This window comes from Sciurus carolinensis, chromosome X, assembly GCF_902686445.1.
Source record: "Sciurus carolinensis chromosome X, mSciCar1.2, whole genome shotgun sequence".
Taxonomy (NCBI): Eukaryota; Metazoa; Chordata; class Mammalia; order Rodentia; family Sciuridae; genus Sciurus; species Sciurus carolinensis.
The window spans coordinates 128,627,218-128,644,075 of NC_062232.1; the positions used below are offsets into that span (position 1 = coordinate 128,627,218).

General features: G+C 34.9%; 1 protein-coding gene across 1 annotated transcript in view; it reads right to left on the reverse strand.

Moving 5' to 3' along the window:
- Positions 1-16,858, reverse strand: part of Gabra3 (gamma-aminobutyric acid type A receptor subunit alpha3) — a 248,478-nt gene that overhangs the window by 46,649 nt on the left and 184,971 nt on the right. The window contains 1 exon segment of the mRNA XM_047535929.1: positions 14,468-14,688. Within this exon segment, the coding sequence (XP_047391885.1) occupies positions 14,468-14,688 (221 nt within the window).

The following is a 16,858-nucleotide window of genomic DNA, read 5'->3' on the forward strand; positions in this document are numbered from 1 at the left end:
TAAAAATAGATCTATCATATGATCCAGCTATCCCACTGAGTATGTGTGCAAAGGAAAGGAAAATATTATACCAAAGAGATACCCAAATGCTCATGTTTTCTGTATCACTTTTCACAATAGTTGAGACATGTAAACAACTTCAGTGCCCATCAATGGATGAGTGGAAAAAGAAAATGTTCTATATATCCAATGGAATATTATTCAGCCATAAAGAAACCATAAAGACCTGGAGGGCAATATGTTAAGTAAAATAAGCCAGACACAGAAATACAAACACTATGTGTTCTCTCTCGTATGTACAGGTTACCAAAAAAGAATCAAGCTAAATATACAGCCATGATTTTTAGAGGTTGAGAAGGATGTGTGTGGAGTAGGTAATGATAGGTTGAATTTGATCCAGGAAAACTATATGCATGTGTTGAAATATCACACTGAATTCCATTAAAATTTACAATTAATATATGTTAATATGATAATAATATTTTTAATGAACATAGACCCTGATTCAAACCATAAGTAAAAATCACCCAATAATACATCATAAACATAAACTTAAGAACTACATTTTCTAAAGGAGAACATAGGAAATAAATCTTTGTTATCTTGAGTTAGGCAAAATATCTTAGATACTACACCAAAATCACAATCCATAAAAGAAAGTATACTATAAATTAAACTGCATCAACTTTCAAAACTTTTATTCATCAAAAGATATAATCACGGGGCTGGAGTTGTGACTTAGTGGTAGAGCGCTTGCCTGGCATGTGTGAGGCACTGGGTTCGATTCTCAGCACCACATATAAATAAATAAAGGTTCATTGACAACTAAAACAATATTAAAAAAGATATAATCATAAAAATGAAAGACAAAGCACAAAGTTTGTGAATATATTTGTGAAATATATCTGATAAAAATACTTTTATCAAGAATATATAAATTCTCAAATGTCTTCTCTGATAAGTGGATGCTGATCCATAGTGGGGGGTGGGTAGGGGAGAATGAAGGGACTTTGGATTGTGCAGAGGGGGAAAAGGGAGGATTAGGGTGGGTGGAGATGGGAAGAACAGTAGATTGAGACAGACATTATTACCCTATGTACACGTATGAAAAGAATGAATAAAAAGAAATATATAAACTCCAAAAAAATTAGATACAGAAGGAATATACTTCAATAGGGTAAAGACCATATGGGATGGCCACGAGGTGACATTATATTTGGGAGGGAAAAGTTGACAGGTTTTCCTCCAACATATTGACTCTCATCACTTCTATTCAAAATAGTATTGAAATTCATAGCATGACCCATTACAATGGAAGGAGGGAGAAAGGTGAAGAGAAGGGGAAAATGAAAGGGAAAGAAAGGAAGGAAAGAAATGAACGGTGGGAAGGAAGAATTTAAGCTGTCCCTATTTACAGACAACATGATCCTTTGTATAGACTCTCCAAAAGAATCTGTATGTAAACAAATTCAGTGAAATTTAGAGTACAAAATTAATATACAAATAATAAAAATTAGTAGCATTACTATACACAGTGAACTATCTGAAAAAGAAAAATAAGACAACATATCTCATTCATACAGTCCTGAAAATAAAAAATAAAATAAAATACTTAGGAATAAATTTAACCAAAGAGGTGAAAGATCTCCACAATTAAAATCATACAACAATGATGAAAGATATTGGAGATGATACAGATAAATGAAAGACTATCCTATGTACATGGATTGGAAGAATTAATATTAAAATGTTCATACCACTCAAAACAACCTATACTTGTTAGAATGTTATATTATATGTACATATAATATGTCAAAATATACTTTGTCATATATATCTAAAAAGACAAATAAAAAATAATAAAATACCTATAGATTCAATGCAAGTCCTATAAAAATACCAATGATATTTTTTACAGAAACAGGAAAAAAATCTTAAAATCCATACAGAACCACAATAGACCCCAAATAGTCAGAGCAAACATGAGCACAAAGAAAAAAACTGAAGACATCATGCTTCCTGGCTTCAAATATACTACAGAATTCTAGAAATCAAAACACCACGGTACAGACCCAAAAGTAGACACAGAGACCAACAGAACAGACTAGAAAGACCAGAAATAATGATATATTTATAGTTCATTGATTTTCATCAAAGATACCAAGAACACACCATATGGAAAGGATGGTCTTCAATAAATACTACTCTGGAAACTAGATATCTACATGCAGATGAAACTACATTCTTTGTCTTACCACATGCAAAAGTTAACTCAAAATGAGTTAAAAGCTTAAATGCAATACTTAAAACTTTGGAACTACTGGAAGAAAGCATAGGGGAAATCTCCATGACATTGATCTGTGAAATGATTTTTCTGGATATACCTCAAAATCACAGACAAAAATTAATGGAATTATACTAAAATAAAAAGCTTCTACATGGCAAAGGAAACCATCAAAATAAAGAAACAACCTACAGAATGGGAGGATATTCTCAATATTTACTCCAGTGATTTATGCTATGCCATCTTTCTGGGTTAAGAAACCTTGCTATTGACTTAAAGCTACTAAGAAAATAATTTATCTTTTATTCCTTTGCAATTAATGCAAATTACAATGACTCAGATATTTTGTGTCCTTATCTCATCCTCAATGGGAATATCTAGGTACATTTTCAAAATAAGCACACTTATCAGAAATCATTCTACTATGAGATTTGCTGATTAATTTCTACCTAATTATACCGTTTATGAAGAAACAAGTTATTGTTTTACATTTATTATATATACAATGCTTTGCATTTTACGAGTTTTTGGAATATGCATATGTCTTGTGTCCTGAACTAGACTGGATACCATATGCAAGTCATTTGCTTTTATTTTTTATTGGTTGTTTTTAATCATCCATTTGCTTTTAGATTGGAATCCAACAAAAGCACCAACACAATGAGGAAAAATTTCCAACTCACAAGCAATAGTATCCATGTCCTTACCGCTTGCTATGGTATGAGTATTTGTGTGTCACTAAAATTCATATGTTGAAACTTACTCCCCAATTAGAAAGTGTTATGTGGTGAGACCTTTGAAGGTGATTAGGTCATAAGGTTTCTGCCTTCATGAATCAGATTATAGCACTTATAGAAGAAGGCCAAGGGAGCTTGTTAGCCCCTTCTGCCATGTGAGGAACACAGCAAGAATGTGCCATCTTTGAAGCAGATAGCCAACCCAGACAATAAATCTGTCGAAGTCTGGATCTTAGACTTCTAAGCCTCCAAAATTGTAAGCAAAAACTTGGCTGCTTTTAGATTATCCAGCCTAGAGTATTTTGTTCTAGCAGGCCAAATGGATTAAAAGTGTGATCATTCACCTTTGACCAAGGAAAAGGGATCATTCTGCAAAATGAGGTTCTACTTCTCATATTTTGATAATAATCCTTGCTTTATTAAGCCACTTTCCCATTTCTTTACCCATCCTCTAACAAAAACTCCGTCACAAGTTCATTACCCAGAATGTTGTGGAGCTGTACACATAACATTTGTACATCTTAAAATGTGCATGCTTACTTCAGTTAAAGAGTTTTAAAAACTGTAAAACTAATATGAATGAAAATGAGTCATGCAGATCTATGCCCCACATAAAAGCATCAAATTATTCCTAGATTTTTAGATGTGGAATACTGTTTTTTTATACTGGAGATTGCACCCAGGATGTTTTAAGACTGAGCTACATCCTTAGCCCTTTTTTATTTTATTTTTTTTTTTAGAGACAGAATCTCAGTAAGTTGCTGAGGATGATCACGAATTTGTCTTCCTCCTTCCTTAGCCTCTTGAGTCACTGGGTTTACAGGCCTGCCTGATTTTTTAAAGCTTGGACAAAAACAGGGAGGAACCCTGGAGGAAATATAAGTTCCCACACTAACTAGAGTTCTACAGGCTGAAGGCTACTAAATATATGTATTGCATCAACCTGCTGAGGGTAATGTAGGAGGAAACAGCTTAAACTGCATAGAGGGTGAGGGTCTCTAGAGCTCAGTGTGGGCCCCTCTGTAAGATAATCTGTCAATTTGGCATTTTGGAAGTGGAACAATCTGCTCTGCACTCCAAGGAATGTTCTTTCTAAAAACTAAAGTACAGACAACACTATTTCAAGAGCAGCTGAGGTGCCAGGCAGGCTGGTTCTATAATCATGGAGTAAAGGGCAGGGTCTGGGATTTACAGTGAAAAAGAAAGGATAGTAAATCACTTATAGCCATTATCCGTACAGGATGAGTCACTTGAAATATACCCCAACTAAACACCCGAACCAAGCAGCACATTAGTTACAAGAATCCCAGTTATCTGCAGGCTTCCTTTTAAATTATCAAGCTATTGACAAGAGGCTCAGTTCACGGGAAGGAAGGTGACCACTTTACTATTGCATTTAGCATTTGGAGGAAGCACGTTTGAGTATTACTAATTACAATTATCTGAGGTATAGCTCCATCTGACATTGGTACTTTCCCATACTTCGCTTTCTTAAAATATTACCTCTGCGGTAATACTTTCTCTGTGCCCAGTAGGCATAGTGGTTACCCAAGTTCACAGAAATTCCAAAGCACGTTAGACAAATACCCTAGTCCTTACTACACAGGGTTATCAGTATCTGTGTGTTTGTGTTTTGCACAAGCCTGAGCAACTTGAAAGGGGATCTCTGTTCATCATTACATTCCCATCCTAGGATGGTGGTTGGCACATAGTACGTGGTACATAAATGCTTCTTTATCTAAAAATATATCTGAAAGATAGGCAGACAAGGTATTTCCAACCCATTTTCCATAAGAGGAAATGTCTTGCCCAGGATTACATTGTTAATCTGTGACAGAGTTGAGACTCATATCCAGATTTCCTGATTCTTACCCATGATGTTCATGCCACTACAACATAGGGTCTCCACTCTGTCTAGGAGTAGCATCTAAAATAGTTGGATTTTTTTAAAAAAAGAGGGACACTTCTATTGATCTGTAAATCCCCCTTATTTTAAAATAAGCTCTGTAGCAAATTCAATCTGCCTAGTGATAAGTTTCTTGCTTCTAGTGGTGATTTTTCTGCTTTTGAGATGTGGTAGTCCTTATAATTTCAATTTACACCTGGAACTGGCAAAATGAAATAAATTTGGTGACTACCAGTAATACATTAATCTTCCCCTGTGTCCAGTGCAAAAGCCTGTTTCCCTATGAAGCTCTGCCTCATCTGGGTCCATGTCCCCAAGTGTGAGTAAATGCTATGATTTTTAGCTCATAACATTCCATTGTTGACTTTTCATGAAACTTCCATTATGCCTTATAGAGGCATGAATGATGTGTCCTCTCTTCCTAAGATGTGAGCTCTTGGAGGGCAGGGGTTGATGTCATTGAACAGAGTACACAGAGTAATTTGTACACTATTTCTTGCTTCTCACCTCATTTGAGGCTTTCTCAGAGCTCAAAATGAACCACTTCATCTCTTCTATGCTCTTACTTCTGTTTATTAGAGTGAGGTTTACAAAGTGTGGCTATGTGAGTCAGTTGCTAGTTCAGTGAATAAGGAACTGTGGGTGGAATCCCCTAGAGCAAAAGTGATTACAAAAAAAAAAGTACTGTGTGAAAGAAAGCTATTGATGCTTACTTGCTCTGATTACATTAAATCCTATATTACTAACAATCTGGCCCAAATGCTTTCCCGGTTTCCTGATCATTTCAGAGGCGCTTTCTATAAGGAAAATTCAAGTGCAAGCCATTTTCATCTAAACTATGGAAGAAAGGAGCTTTACCATTGAAGTTTTGGAGAGGGGGTTCCTACCATCATGCAGCATTCATCCTTCAACTAATTTGTCTTTGTAACACCCCAAGTACATAAGCAAACTGACCCAATCACATAATCAAAGAAAGGAAGGCATCATGAACTCAATGTGACAGAAACACTCTCTTAATTGGTCTAAAATACCACTTTTCCTCTTGATGATTCAACATGGAGAAACTAGTGCCTAGTTTCTTTGATTTTTGGTTCAATATAGGATACTATTACCATGTAACATAACACGGTGGAAGATAATTTGTGCAATGTATTCAATTTTACAAAGTCCCATTGTGTCAAAGTTCTCTTGGGTTCCAGACCTGCACTTCCAGCTGAAGCCTGTCATGTCCTCCTCAGACTCATTACTTAAAATTGATAGTCTGAGCATTGCCATATTAGAAGAAGTGGTATGCTGTGATGGGAAGAAAAAAATTTGCTTTAACTGTGGATTGGGTTTCTATACCAGCTCTTCCATTTATTACTGGTGTGACTTTGCTTTATTCTAAGTTAGTTTACTAACTATATCCATGGGAATATTAACAACAAAACAAAATCTCCAGAGAGTGCTATAACATATGTCACACTTTTTCCATGCTTCATCCCATTTGTTCCATACAATGATTTTAAAAGGCAGATAGTGTTATGAATTATCTCAGGTTACAGAGGAAGGACCATGAGCAATTTACTGACTCCTACCCTCTTTTTAAAAATATTTTAATTTTTGATGGACCTTTATTTCATTTATTTATATGAGGTGCTGAGAATCAAACCAAGTGCCTCATGCAAGCTAGGCAAGTGCTCTACCACTGAGCAACAAGCCCAGCCCTGAGTACCACCTTCTTAATTACAATGCTATACTGTGCCTCAGTACTATATGTACACAGTCATTGTTATGAGGATTGAATGTGACAAATAAACATGGAACACCTAGTATAGTGCTTAGCATATAGCAAATGCTTAAGAATTATAAATTGTCTAACCATGTCTTCTCCTCTCCAAAATATCTGCACCTAATTCAACATTGGGCATTTTGTTTGGTTTTCCTTTTGTTTTACTTTTTAACAGAACCACAATTCATTCAGCATCCAGGGAGGTTATGGCAGGAACAATCTCAAGGCTCCTTTTAAAAAACTACTCCAGTTGGACACCAAGTTCTGTTGAAGACGTCTCTTAGAAGAAGGCAACAGAGAGTAGGAGGGAGGGTAGACATGTCTAAAACAAAATATATGCATGTATGAAATGTCATGGTGAAACCCATTAATTTATACATTTAATAATTATAATAAAAAGAAGAAAAAAGAAAATCTCTCTCATATTTGTTCTCTCTTCTTTACTCTTAATTTCCACTGCCTTTGCTCATTCTTCTCTGGACTATGAAATGGTCCACTAACTGACACCCCTGTTTCCAGTCGATCCTTCAATATTGCAAGTAGAGTTTTTCATTGAAATGAAAAACAAAACTGGAATCATTAGACACTTAATTTTCCTCTTTTTCTTGGCACAGAGCAATATTTCTTTACCCAGCTTGCCTTGCAATTCTAGTCAAAAAGTCACTAGGAAAAGGAGTATGCTCCTCAAGGCCCAATATGTGAACACCTTCTGCATACAGTCCTCCATGTACCTTCTACTTTTTTGATATAGACAAGTAAAGTGGTCTTGGAAACCATGTGTTGAATATGACAGAATTACCAGATGAAAGGAAATTGGGTTCCTAAATTACCACTTGGAAATGAGCCTCCTGTCTACGAAGAACATCTGTTTTGAACATTAAGGAATGAGAAATGCACTTCTATCACATTGAAGTACATTTTTGGGTTCAGCAACTTGTGTTAGCACAAATTATATCTCTCACTTTCAAAATATAATGCTTCTATGTAACTATGAGATAAATGTATTGTGTCAGGTCGAGATTATCATCCCTCATTTATCATGTGAGAATCCTTCCAAATATGTATACTATTTGGCCATATATCCCACTACCCTTCCTTATCACTGTCATTTTCCAAGATCTTAACTACTTTTCCTCATTCAATGGGAATGTTAACACTTGGTTAATCACTTCTCACCCATTCTTAGTATACTTCTTTTTTCCTAGGGAACTTCTTTGCTTAGGAGAACCAACCATACAATATCCTGTACCCCACCTTCTTCTGTCCAAGCACCAACTACCAGCAATGCTACCTTTATTTTTGAAACAGATCTTACTATACTGTCTATACTTATGTAGGTCCAGGTTGGTGGTGAACCTCTGATCCTCCTATAGTACTAAGTAGCTGGGACTACAGGCATGTCCAGTTCAATGCTTCTTCTGGAATATGTTGTATATCCATATCCTTCTTCAAAACCTTACTTGGTGGGAAAAACAGTACCTGGAGTCAGACAAACCTACATTTACTTAATAACAGCATCATCCTGAGCAACTCATTTCTAATTATTAAGCTTCACTTTCTGCATACCTATAATGAATAGTTATTGTGAATATTGCATATGTTTTACATACAGTGCCTGGTATATAGTAGGTGTTCAATTCATAGTAGTTATTTGTATTAATAGGTTAATATTATGGCAGCCCTCTTGCTAGAAACCTTATCTTCAACCTTGCCTTCTACCAAATCTGCCTTGTACACTGTTTCCAGGGTGATCTATCTAAAATGAAAATCTGATTCCTTCCTCTGAAATCATTTGTTCAGTGGATTCCCATCATTTTGATGCCACCATAGCGTACTAGTACCTCTCCCCATGCCAGATCCCTTCTCTGTACTGTTTTCTGGTCCATTTATATTGATCTTCATTTAGTTCTCCCAATGTATAAATCACTCCTCCCTTACTCCTCAGGCCTACTTATCTGCTGGACTCTCTCTAGAATATTTCCTCCCAATTTTTAGAATCTAATTTACCTCTATACATCTTTGAGATCTCAGTTGAAAAGTTATTTCCTCTGGAAATTATTGTGGATATCCCCACAGGCTCATTTTATTGTCCCTGCTAGATACTCCTGTAGTACTCTTTATTTCCTCTTGTGAGATGAATTTTCTGATGGATGATATCAATTTATGAGTACATATCTGTGTGCATGCTATTTCCTCTGCCAAGAATATCTTCCTATACCTCAGTCATGCTCCCCATCTCTTTGATAGTTAACTACATTCCCTTCAATATTAAAGAGATATGGATTGCCTCTTTTGCAGTTTTCCTTGATACTACCATGTAAATTTCTTTCCTTCTGATCCTGAGTTCATCACGTTTTGTACCTCCCTCTATTTAAGTGATTTTTTTATTATTATGCAGCTAAATGTGCACGTGTCTCATCAACTACTAGAGTATAAGATCCCTAAGAGTATGAACTGTGTATTACTTGTCTTTGTAGCTCTGAACATATCCCAGAGCCTTAAACATGATAAGAACTTGTAAATGCATTGAATAAATGATTCAAGTCAGTCAGATTTATTTATTTATTAGCTATTCAGATAGCTAGTGGGACTTTTTTTACTCTATTATATATTGTGCAGCTTTTATAAGTAGTATGTATAAAGAACCATATTAACTTGTTTATCCTTATCCTTATCACTAAATATGATGTTATTAATAAAGTTCCCTATATGTCTGCACTTGAATGACAGAAAATAAAAATTTGTGTATGGATCTTGGGTTAGGCTGTTAATCTTTTAGGTATTGTTCTCATTTTAGTATGTGTGATGATGGAGTTAGCAGCAAGTAGTGAACTTTGGCCTGCATTTTTATGGTTGTCCTGAGGTCCCAAGTTGAGACAAGGCAAAGCTTTCTCAACTGCCCTAGTTACCTATCCAAGTAACACTTGGTAAGATTTTTCTAGGTAGTTGTCCTTCTGTAACTTTCCCATAAAATCCAGATAAGAATTCTGAGGGCCAAAATAATATGGTGTTACAGAATAATACTTTCTGAAAAATTCTAAGCATCCTGCAGACCTTATCCAATTTGTGCTTTTCATGTACCTTAATAAGGTAGCTACAAATATTATCAGAATGAAGGACTGGAGAAAGCAGACTGGGAGTTACAAAAGGTCATAAAATGAATCACTTGTGGGGCCATAAAAAAGAGCCATGCTTTTATCGTGCAGTTTTGAGCCTAGATTGCCCTCCAGAGCCACCTTCCTAGATCCAAGGTGAACTCTCTATGTAGGAGAAACAATGGTTTCATCTTGCTTCTGTACTTCTGTACATCCTCTATTCTGTAGTTCAAAATAAACACAAGGGCATTCCATACAGACTCTTAGATCATTACACTTCAGTTTCTTGTCCACTTCAGACTAAAATGGAGAGTTCAGTGATTATCATCTTCCTATTCATTCCACTGTATGTTCAGGGGAACTAATCAATTGCTCTGCTTCATTCATCCTCTGCCTTCCTCGATCTAAATCTTCATCTTCTTTTCTTCAAATTTCAATATTCTCATCCTCTCCTTTCTTCTGGAAACTCCAAAACTCAAATCTATCTTCTAACCTCTCTTTCATTATTCAGTTTTTCCCCTATCCTGTTTCCTTCACTTAGTCACTATTCTTCCTCCCCTAGTACTCCCCATCTCTAATGTGTTCAGTTTCTTCCTTGCCCATTGCAATCTTCTCCCTCTATGTTCTCTTCCATTTGCTTTCCTTGATTTACCCACTCACATTTCTTCCTCATCATTTCCACCTTCCATCCACCTCATTCCATGATCCTCTCCTCTGTTTACATCTACTCTGCTCCATTCTTTCCACAATTCTGTGAATTCCTATCTCTTCCATCTCTTCCCTATTGTTCACTTTAGTTCAAGAATGCCTCTCTTCCATCTACTTCTCTACTAATGCTTTTATTGTCTCCAAACTCTCCTTCATAAATTATATCCATTCATATCTCTCTACTGTCCTATCCTTTCCACCACCTTTTCAACATTTATATCCTTTTGTACACAGTAAAACTCTGTGGTTTTGATACCATCCCTCATGGTTTCCTCTGAAAACTTAATGTCAGAAAAATGTTATTTATACTGATTATTGTCAATCTGTATCTTTCTTCTAGTTCCTTTCAACTCTTTGACAAATATGGATTAATTTCTATATCAAAAACAAAGGCAATCTTTGCTTTTACCCCTGAATGTAGCTGTTATATTCTCTTTCACTTCATTTTGAAGCAAGCTTTTGAAAAGTATTTTCTTTTCTTCTTTTTTTTTATAATGGGGATTGAAACCAGGGACACTCAACCACTGAGCTACATCTCAAGCCATATTTTGTATTTTATTTAAAGGCAGGGTCTCACTGAGTTGCTTAGGGCTTCATTAAGTTGCTGAGGCTGACTTTGAACTCACAATCCTCCTGTCTCAGCTTCTGGAGCCACTGGAATTATAGTTGTGCGCCACTACACCTGGCATCCCCAGGCCTAAAAACCTTCTTCACCTTAGTTACTCCATTAAAACAATATAATGTGAAGAACACCAGTATCCTACAAATTACCTATATATATGTGTGTGTGTGTGTGTGTGATTTGATATTTTAGTAATAGCCAATAATGTTGCCAAATGTATAAATAATAGCAAAGACCATGCATTTGGAGCTAAACTTCCAGAGTATGAATGTAGCTAAACCACCTGCTACTGCCTAAGTGAACTTGGAAATTTTTCTTACCCACTTTCTGTCTCTGTTTTCTCATCTGTAAAGTGTAAATAATAGCATCTATATCATAAACATGTTATGAAGATTATAATCATAGAGCAATCAGAACAGAGCCTAGAACACTAAGTACTATGTACTTATATAGCACTAACTATTGTATTTATTTGCTATTATGGGTATTACTATTGAGCATTCTCACTTTTCTGAAAATCTTTGAACCTTTGATACATCAGTCAAGATGTGTTAGATGAGTATGCAGTAAGAAGCATTTCTAAAACCTCACGGCATTAAAGCAACAAAATTTATTTCTCACTCATACTGTTTATCTGAGGTTGGTGGGAGAAATTTGTCTCTATGTCAACCTCAATAAGGAACATAGAATGATGGATCTAAAACCATCTGGAATAATGCTTATCACTGTGATGAGGAAAGGCAACATGGCATATCATGCACTAGCTCTGAAAGGCTTCCTGTGTGCCTTAGAATTGACATGCGCCATTTATTTACCATCATATTTGGTTAACCCAAATGAGTCATTTCTTTCTGCCAACTTTAAGGCTCCAGGGGGAATATAATACTACCAAGTGTTCAAAAAGAGAATAGGGAAAAAACAGAAAGTGGCAGTACTGACCACCACACTTAGCTTTCAAGATAGAGCACAGTATTGATTCTATTAATATCTCCCTCACTTGTCCTTCTGGATCTCATTCATAGATTCCTCTTTTTCCCCCTCTGCCTTAATGATAGTAGTGTTCTATGATTGCATTCTTGGTCTGTATTTACTGCTTATTTCCTCAATTTATCATCTCTTCTCCATTTCAATCTATTTCTCTGAATTAGAACTTCATTGCTTCTCACTCAGATTATTGTGCTGTATCCTATTTTCCATAATTATCATCTTCAAATGCATTCTTTACACAGTGACTACATTGTCATACACTAAATTAGAAAAATTATTAATTCGTTCTCTTATCTAAAATGTCTTATATTCACTGCAATTTTACACTTGGCTTTCTGTCTAGAATACCTGTCCTCTCTGCCATCTGTTCCTACATACAATATATTTGAGTATGTTCTAAATATATAATAATATAAAAATCATACTAATAATCAGGAACTTAGGTGCTGCCTATTGAAGAATTCTTTCCTCAACCTGTCCCAGGAGAATGAATTAGATAACTTCTCTGTCCTCCCATAATTACCTATATCTTTAGCATTTTAGTTAATATTATTTGTGATTATCTCATTAGTTTTTCACCCTTATTATATTGTGATGGTAAAAAAAACAGAGACCATCTGTAATTAATATTTGTGTACCCAGAACCTAGTCCAGGGCTATGAATGTATTAGAAGTCAAACGTTTGGTAAAGGAACAAATGGAATTAACATTTGTCTTCTTGCACCCATGATTTCCTTCCCTTTTGCTCATCTCCTTCAGTGTTTCTTTCCCTACTCCTCATGTATTCTCTTCTTTTTCCCATATATTATGTCCTCTTCATCAATTTCTCCCATCCCTTTAAGGCAGTCTAATATTTAGTCTCATTTCTCTCCATCTTCTCCATTATCTTCTCAGGGTTTCAACTTTTTTCTCACATTCTCTTTTTCTTCTATCCTCATATCTCTCCCTCCTCTTTCTCTCTCTCTCTCTCTCTCTCTCTCTATATATATATATATATATATAATGTATATATATATAATTATATATATATTATATATATATATAATTTCAGTTGTTATATGTCATATATATATATATATATACACATACATACAGGTGTAATATGTAATACATACTGTGTATAAAATCTGGAGAAACGGAGAAACTGCACATAGTCTTCCCTTTCCCTCTCCTTCTTCTTCATTCAATTTATATACATTTTTATTGTTTTCTTTAGCACTTCTCTACTCTGATCATTTTCTCTCTACTCTCTCATCTCCTTCTCTCTCATTCAACTTTTTTAAGTATTCATTTTTATCATTTCTTCATTGGCCATCCTCCTGTCTCCCAAATTCTTGTAGGAAATCATCAGTAAATAACAAATTTGAAGTAATGAGGGATGGAATTCATATATTCTCAGGACTTGCATTGAGTTTCATTGTGCAAAATATCAAATCCATAAATTTAAAATAGCCATAGAAACTACACTCAATGATTGCATTTATCTATTCAATAAATGTTCACTCAGTTGCACAAAATCAACACACATTAATGTGGGAGAAAGTGTCAAGGAGTGACAAGTGACAGCAGAAGAGCTAGCAAAATCATAAAGAGCACACGCAAAAAACAAATTTTTTTTTTTTTTTAGTATTGGAGCAAAAAATCTTATTGCATTGCAATTGGTCTCAAAGACATTCTTTTTGGCAGTAAAATTCAAGGACAATAATGAGTCATGAAAAACACAAAATTGTGATAGCTCCTATGCACTGGGAGATAAAAATGTATAAAATGTATTTTATGTTTTATGAAGATTTCAATAAGCTATAATCTGAAGTTGTTTGGAAACTTCATTTATATCAAATTCTTCGGCATCCCCAGGTAATGTGACATAAAATAAGTATTGCTGTTTTTTATTTTTATATATAAAATATCATATGTTTCAGAAAATATCTATCATCTAATTTTAGTCTCACAAGTGTGTATCATAGGATTATTTTTCCCTACTTAAACTTAGCATATTCTGATGATCAGTGTGTTCATGCCTATGTATATATTTTTGTAAATATGTGAAACTAAGTGTTTTTAAGTATGAATGTGCCTGTGTATTATGTTACATGTGTCTTTGAGTATGCATACATTTATAAAAATAAACGTATATCTCAGTCTCAGATTATTTATATGTGCAGCTCTCTATATGTGTATCCAGAATGTGTATGTATGCATGCAAATATGTTAGGAACTGTGTATGTATATATACATATGTGTGTATTCATTTCTAATATATAAATTTGAAAGAATTTTTGATACCCTAATATGTGCTACTTTTAACCCCAATCCTACCCACAATATATTCTAGTCAGGAGCAACCATTCTCTTACCTCATTGTATAGAGAAGGGTTCCGTTATCTACCAGTCTAAGCAGTTTGTTGGGTGTGGTCATATTATGAGCCACTGATTTCTTGCCATTATGAAAGAAGGTGTCAGGAGTCCAGATCTTACTAGCCAGGAGATTGTTCAGTGGAAGGATCTTCATTGGTCCATCAAATTTCAGTCTCTCATCATGCCATGTCTGTCTAAAAAATACATCAATGGTGTACTCCTAGGGACAGAAAAGAGAGAAAACAATTTTTCAGAAGAGACTTGATGAGCCAATATTAATTACATCTTCGGATTTAGAGGAACAGCAGTCTACTAACAGATTACTGATAAGTTAGGTAATGATTATGACTGAAAAATAATGCCATAGTGATTGCTAAGTATAATGATAATATAGCTGATGTGGCTTTTATTTTATTAGAAATATCACTACCAACACTACTCCACACATCATACAAGCTTACCACAAGACTTTTTCTTATGAAAAGGCAAGTACTTTCTTCTCTTAATAGAACTAATTCCTTACCTTATCTTTACTCTTGAATGACCCCATATAAACATCTAAGGCCAATATAACAATAACCATAACAACAAACTTTGTATTCTAATATATTTCATCTAAGCCTCAAAATAACAATATGTCAGCTGGGTTAAAATCTTATCTTCAATAGACAATTAAATCTCATACATAAACAAAATAGAAACAAATGTACAGAAAGAAAAATGGGTACATGAACAGAAAAATAAGTGGATAAAAATTAACAAAAATTAAGAATGTTTTTCAAATTTCCTATTAATATAAACATGAGTTAAAACAAGTATAAATGTTCAAGTTTTGTTAACAGTACAACAAATAGTTTGAGCACATCTTTCTATAGCTATCACTTATAAAATCTGAACAGCTGTGTATATTACATGGAAGCAATGTGGAGTGATTGAAAGCAGACAGTCAAAAATGAGTGCATACTTGGAAGATGCCAATAGCCATGTGTTCAGTTTGGGAATTAGTGATTTTTCTTTCCTGGAGGTAATTCCCCAAACCTAGAATTCCTCTGGCATCTATGGCAAAGAGCCTTTCTGACTCAAGGTAGCAGGAAATCTGGAATATTAGGAATGAGAGTCCTAGAAGCAAGAAAATCACTGTAATTATGGGCTTCCAAAACTGAGTATATTCTCAGCTGACCACCATACTACATACAAATGGAGGAAACTATGGGACTGAGAAAAATCAGGCGGATACAGTAAAAGAACTGTATTGGATGATGCTTGTGAGTTTGCTGCTGTTTAGGCTGAAAGAATTCCCCAATGCATCAAAACTCAGGTGACAGAAGTCTGAAAACTTCTTAGCTTAATGTATCAGAGGAAATGTTCAGAACTGAAGGATGTGCTGAAATTCTTAGAGAGTATTTATAAGCCAGAGAGCCACTGAGAAGGCAAGTCTCAAAATCTGAATGCAAATTCTGCCCAAATTCTTGACTAGCCACAAAACGACACAAAGCACAGGGGATACCTATAGATGATCAGTTTGGGAATAAAAAAGCTGCCCAAATTTTATTAAAATCCTTTGGTTTAGAACATCCTAATGACTTCTGATCATATATTAATTCTCTTCCCTGACATATGTTATATGGCCCTTGCCTTCCTCTTTGAGAGATCCTCCAAACACTCCTCCCCCACAAATTAACCAGTTTGAACTTTTTATTCTTCAGCATAACAAGCATATACTTGCCTAAGATTCTAAAGATCATATAATTTATTGTCTCAATGGGAACATTTTTGAGAGCAAGAGGAGGTTTTATAAATAACCAGGACAATGGGTGTAAACTAGGACTCTGCCAAATGAGAAACTGTAACTAGACTCCCACATAAAGTGAAGATCCTGAAAGTTTCAAACCTCAGCAAAAGGGCGAACTAAATAAAATTAATTGGACAAAATCATTCCACAACACAAAGATTCATAACAGAATGTTGAGGAGAGAGGGAAAGCCTTTTTATAGAGATTCAGCAACTTCCAACCTCATCTTATGTGATGCTGATATTCAAATGCACACTATCTGCTTGATCTAAAGTTTTCTGAGAAATTAACATAAAAATAGTTCTCAGGCTGGAGCTACTACTAGATTAACTTACAGAAGCAAACACAAAAACACTCTGGAGGGACATAACAACAAATAAATGCTTACTGAAAATAGTTTCACAATCCAAAATAACAGAACACTGAAGAAAATGGTCATGAGCGAGAGTCAGATGATAAAACATATAACAAAAATTAGACTCCCTCCAAGTACTTCATATAACATAATTATCACAATTGAGTTTATGATAAAGTACAATCAAAATTACAAAGGTTATGGGGAAAAGTAAGAAAGAAAAATTAGATTTTATAAAGGTCT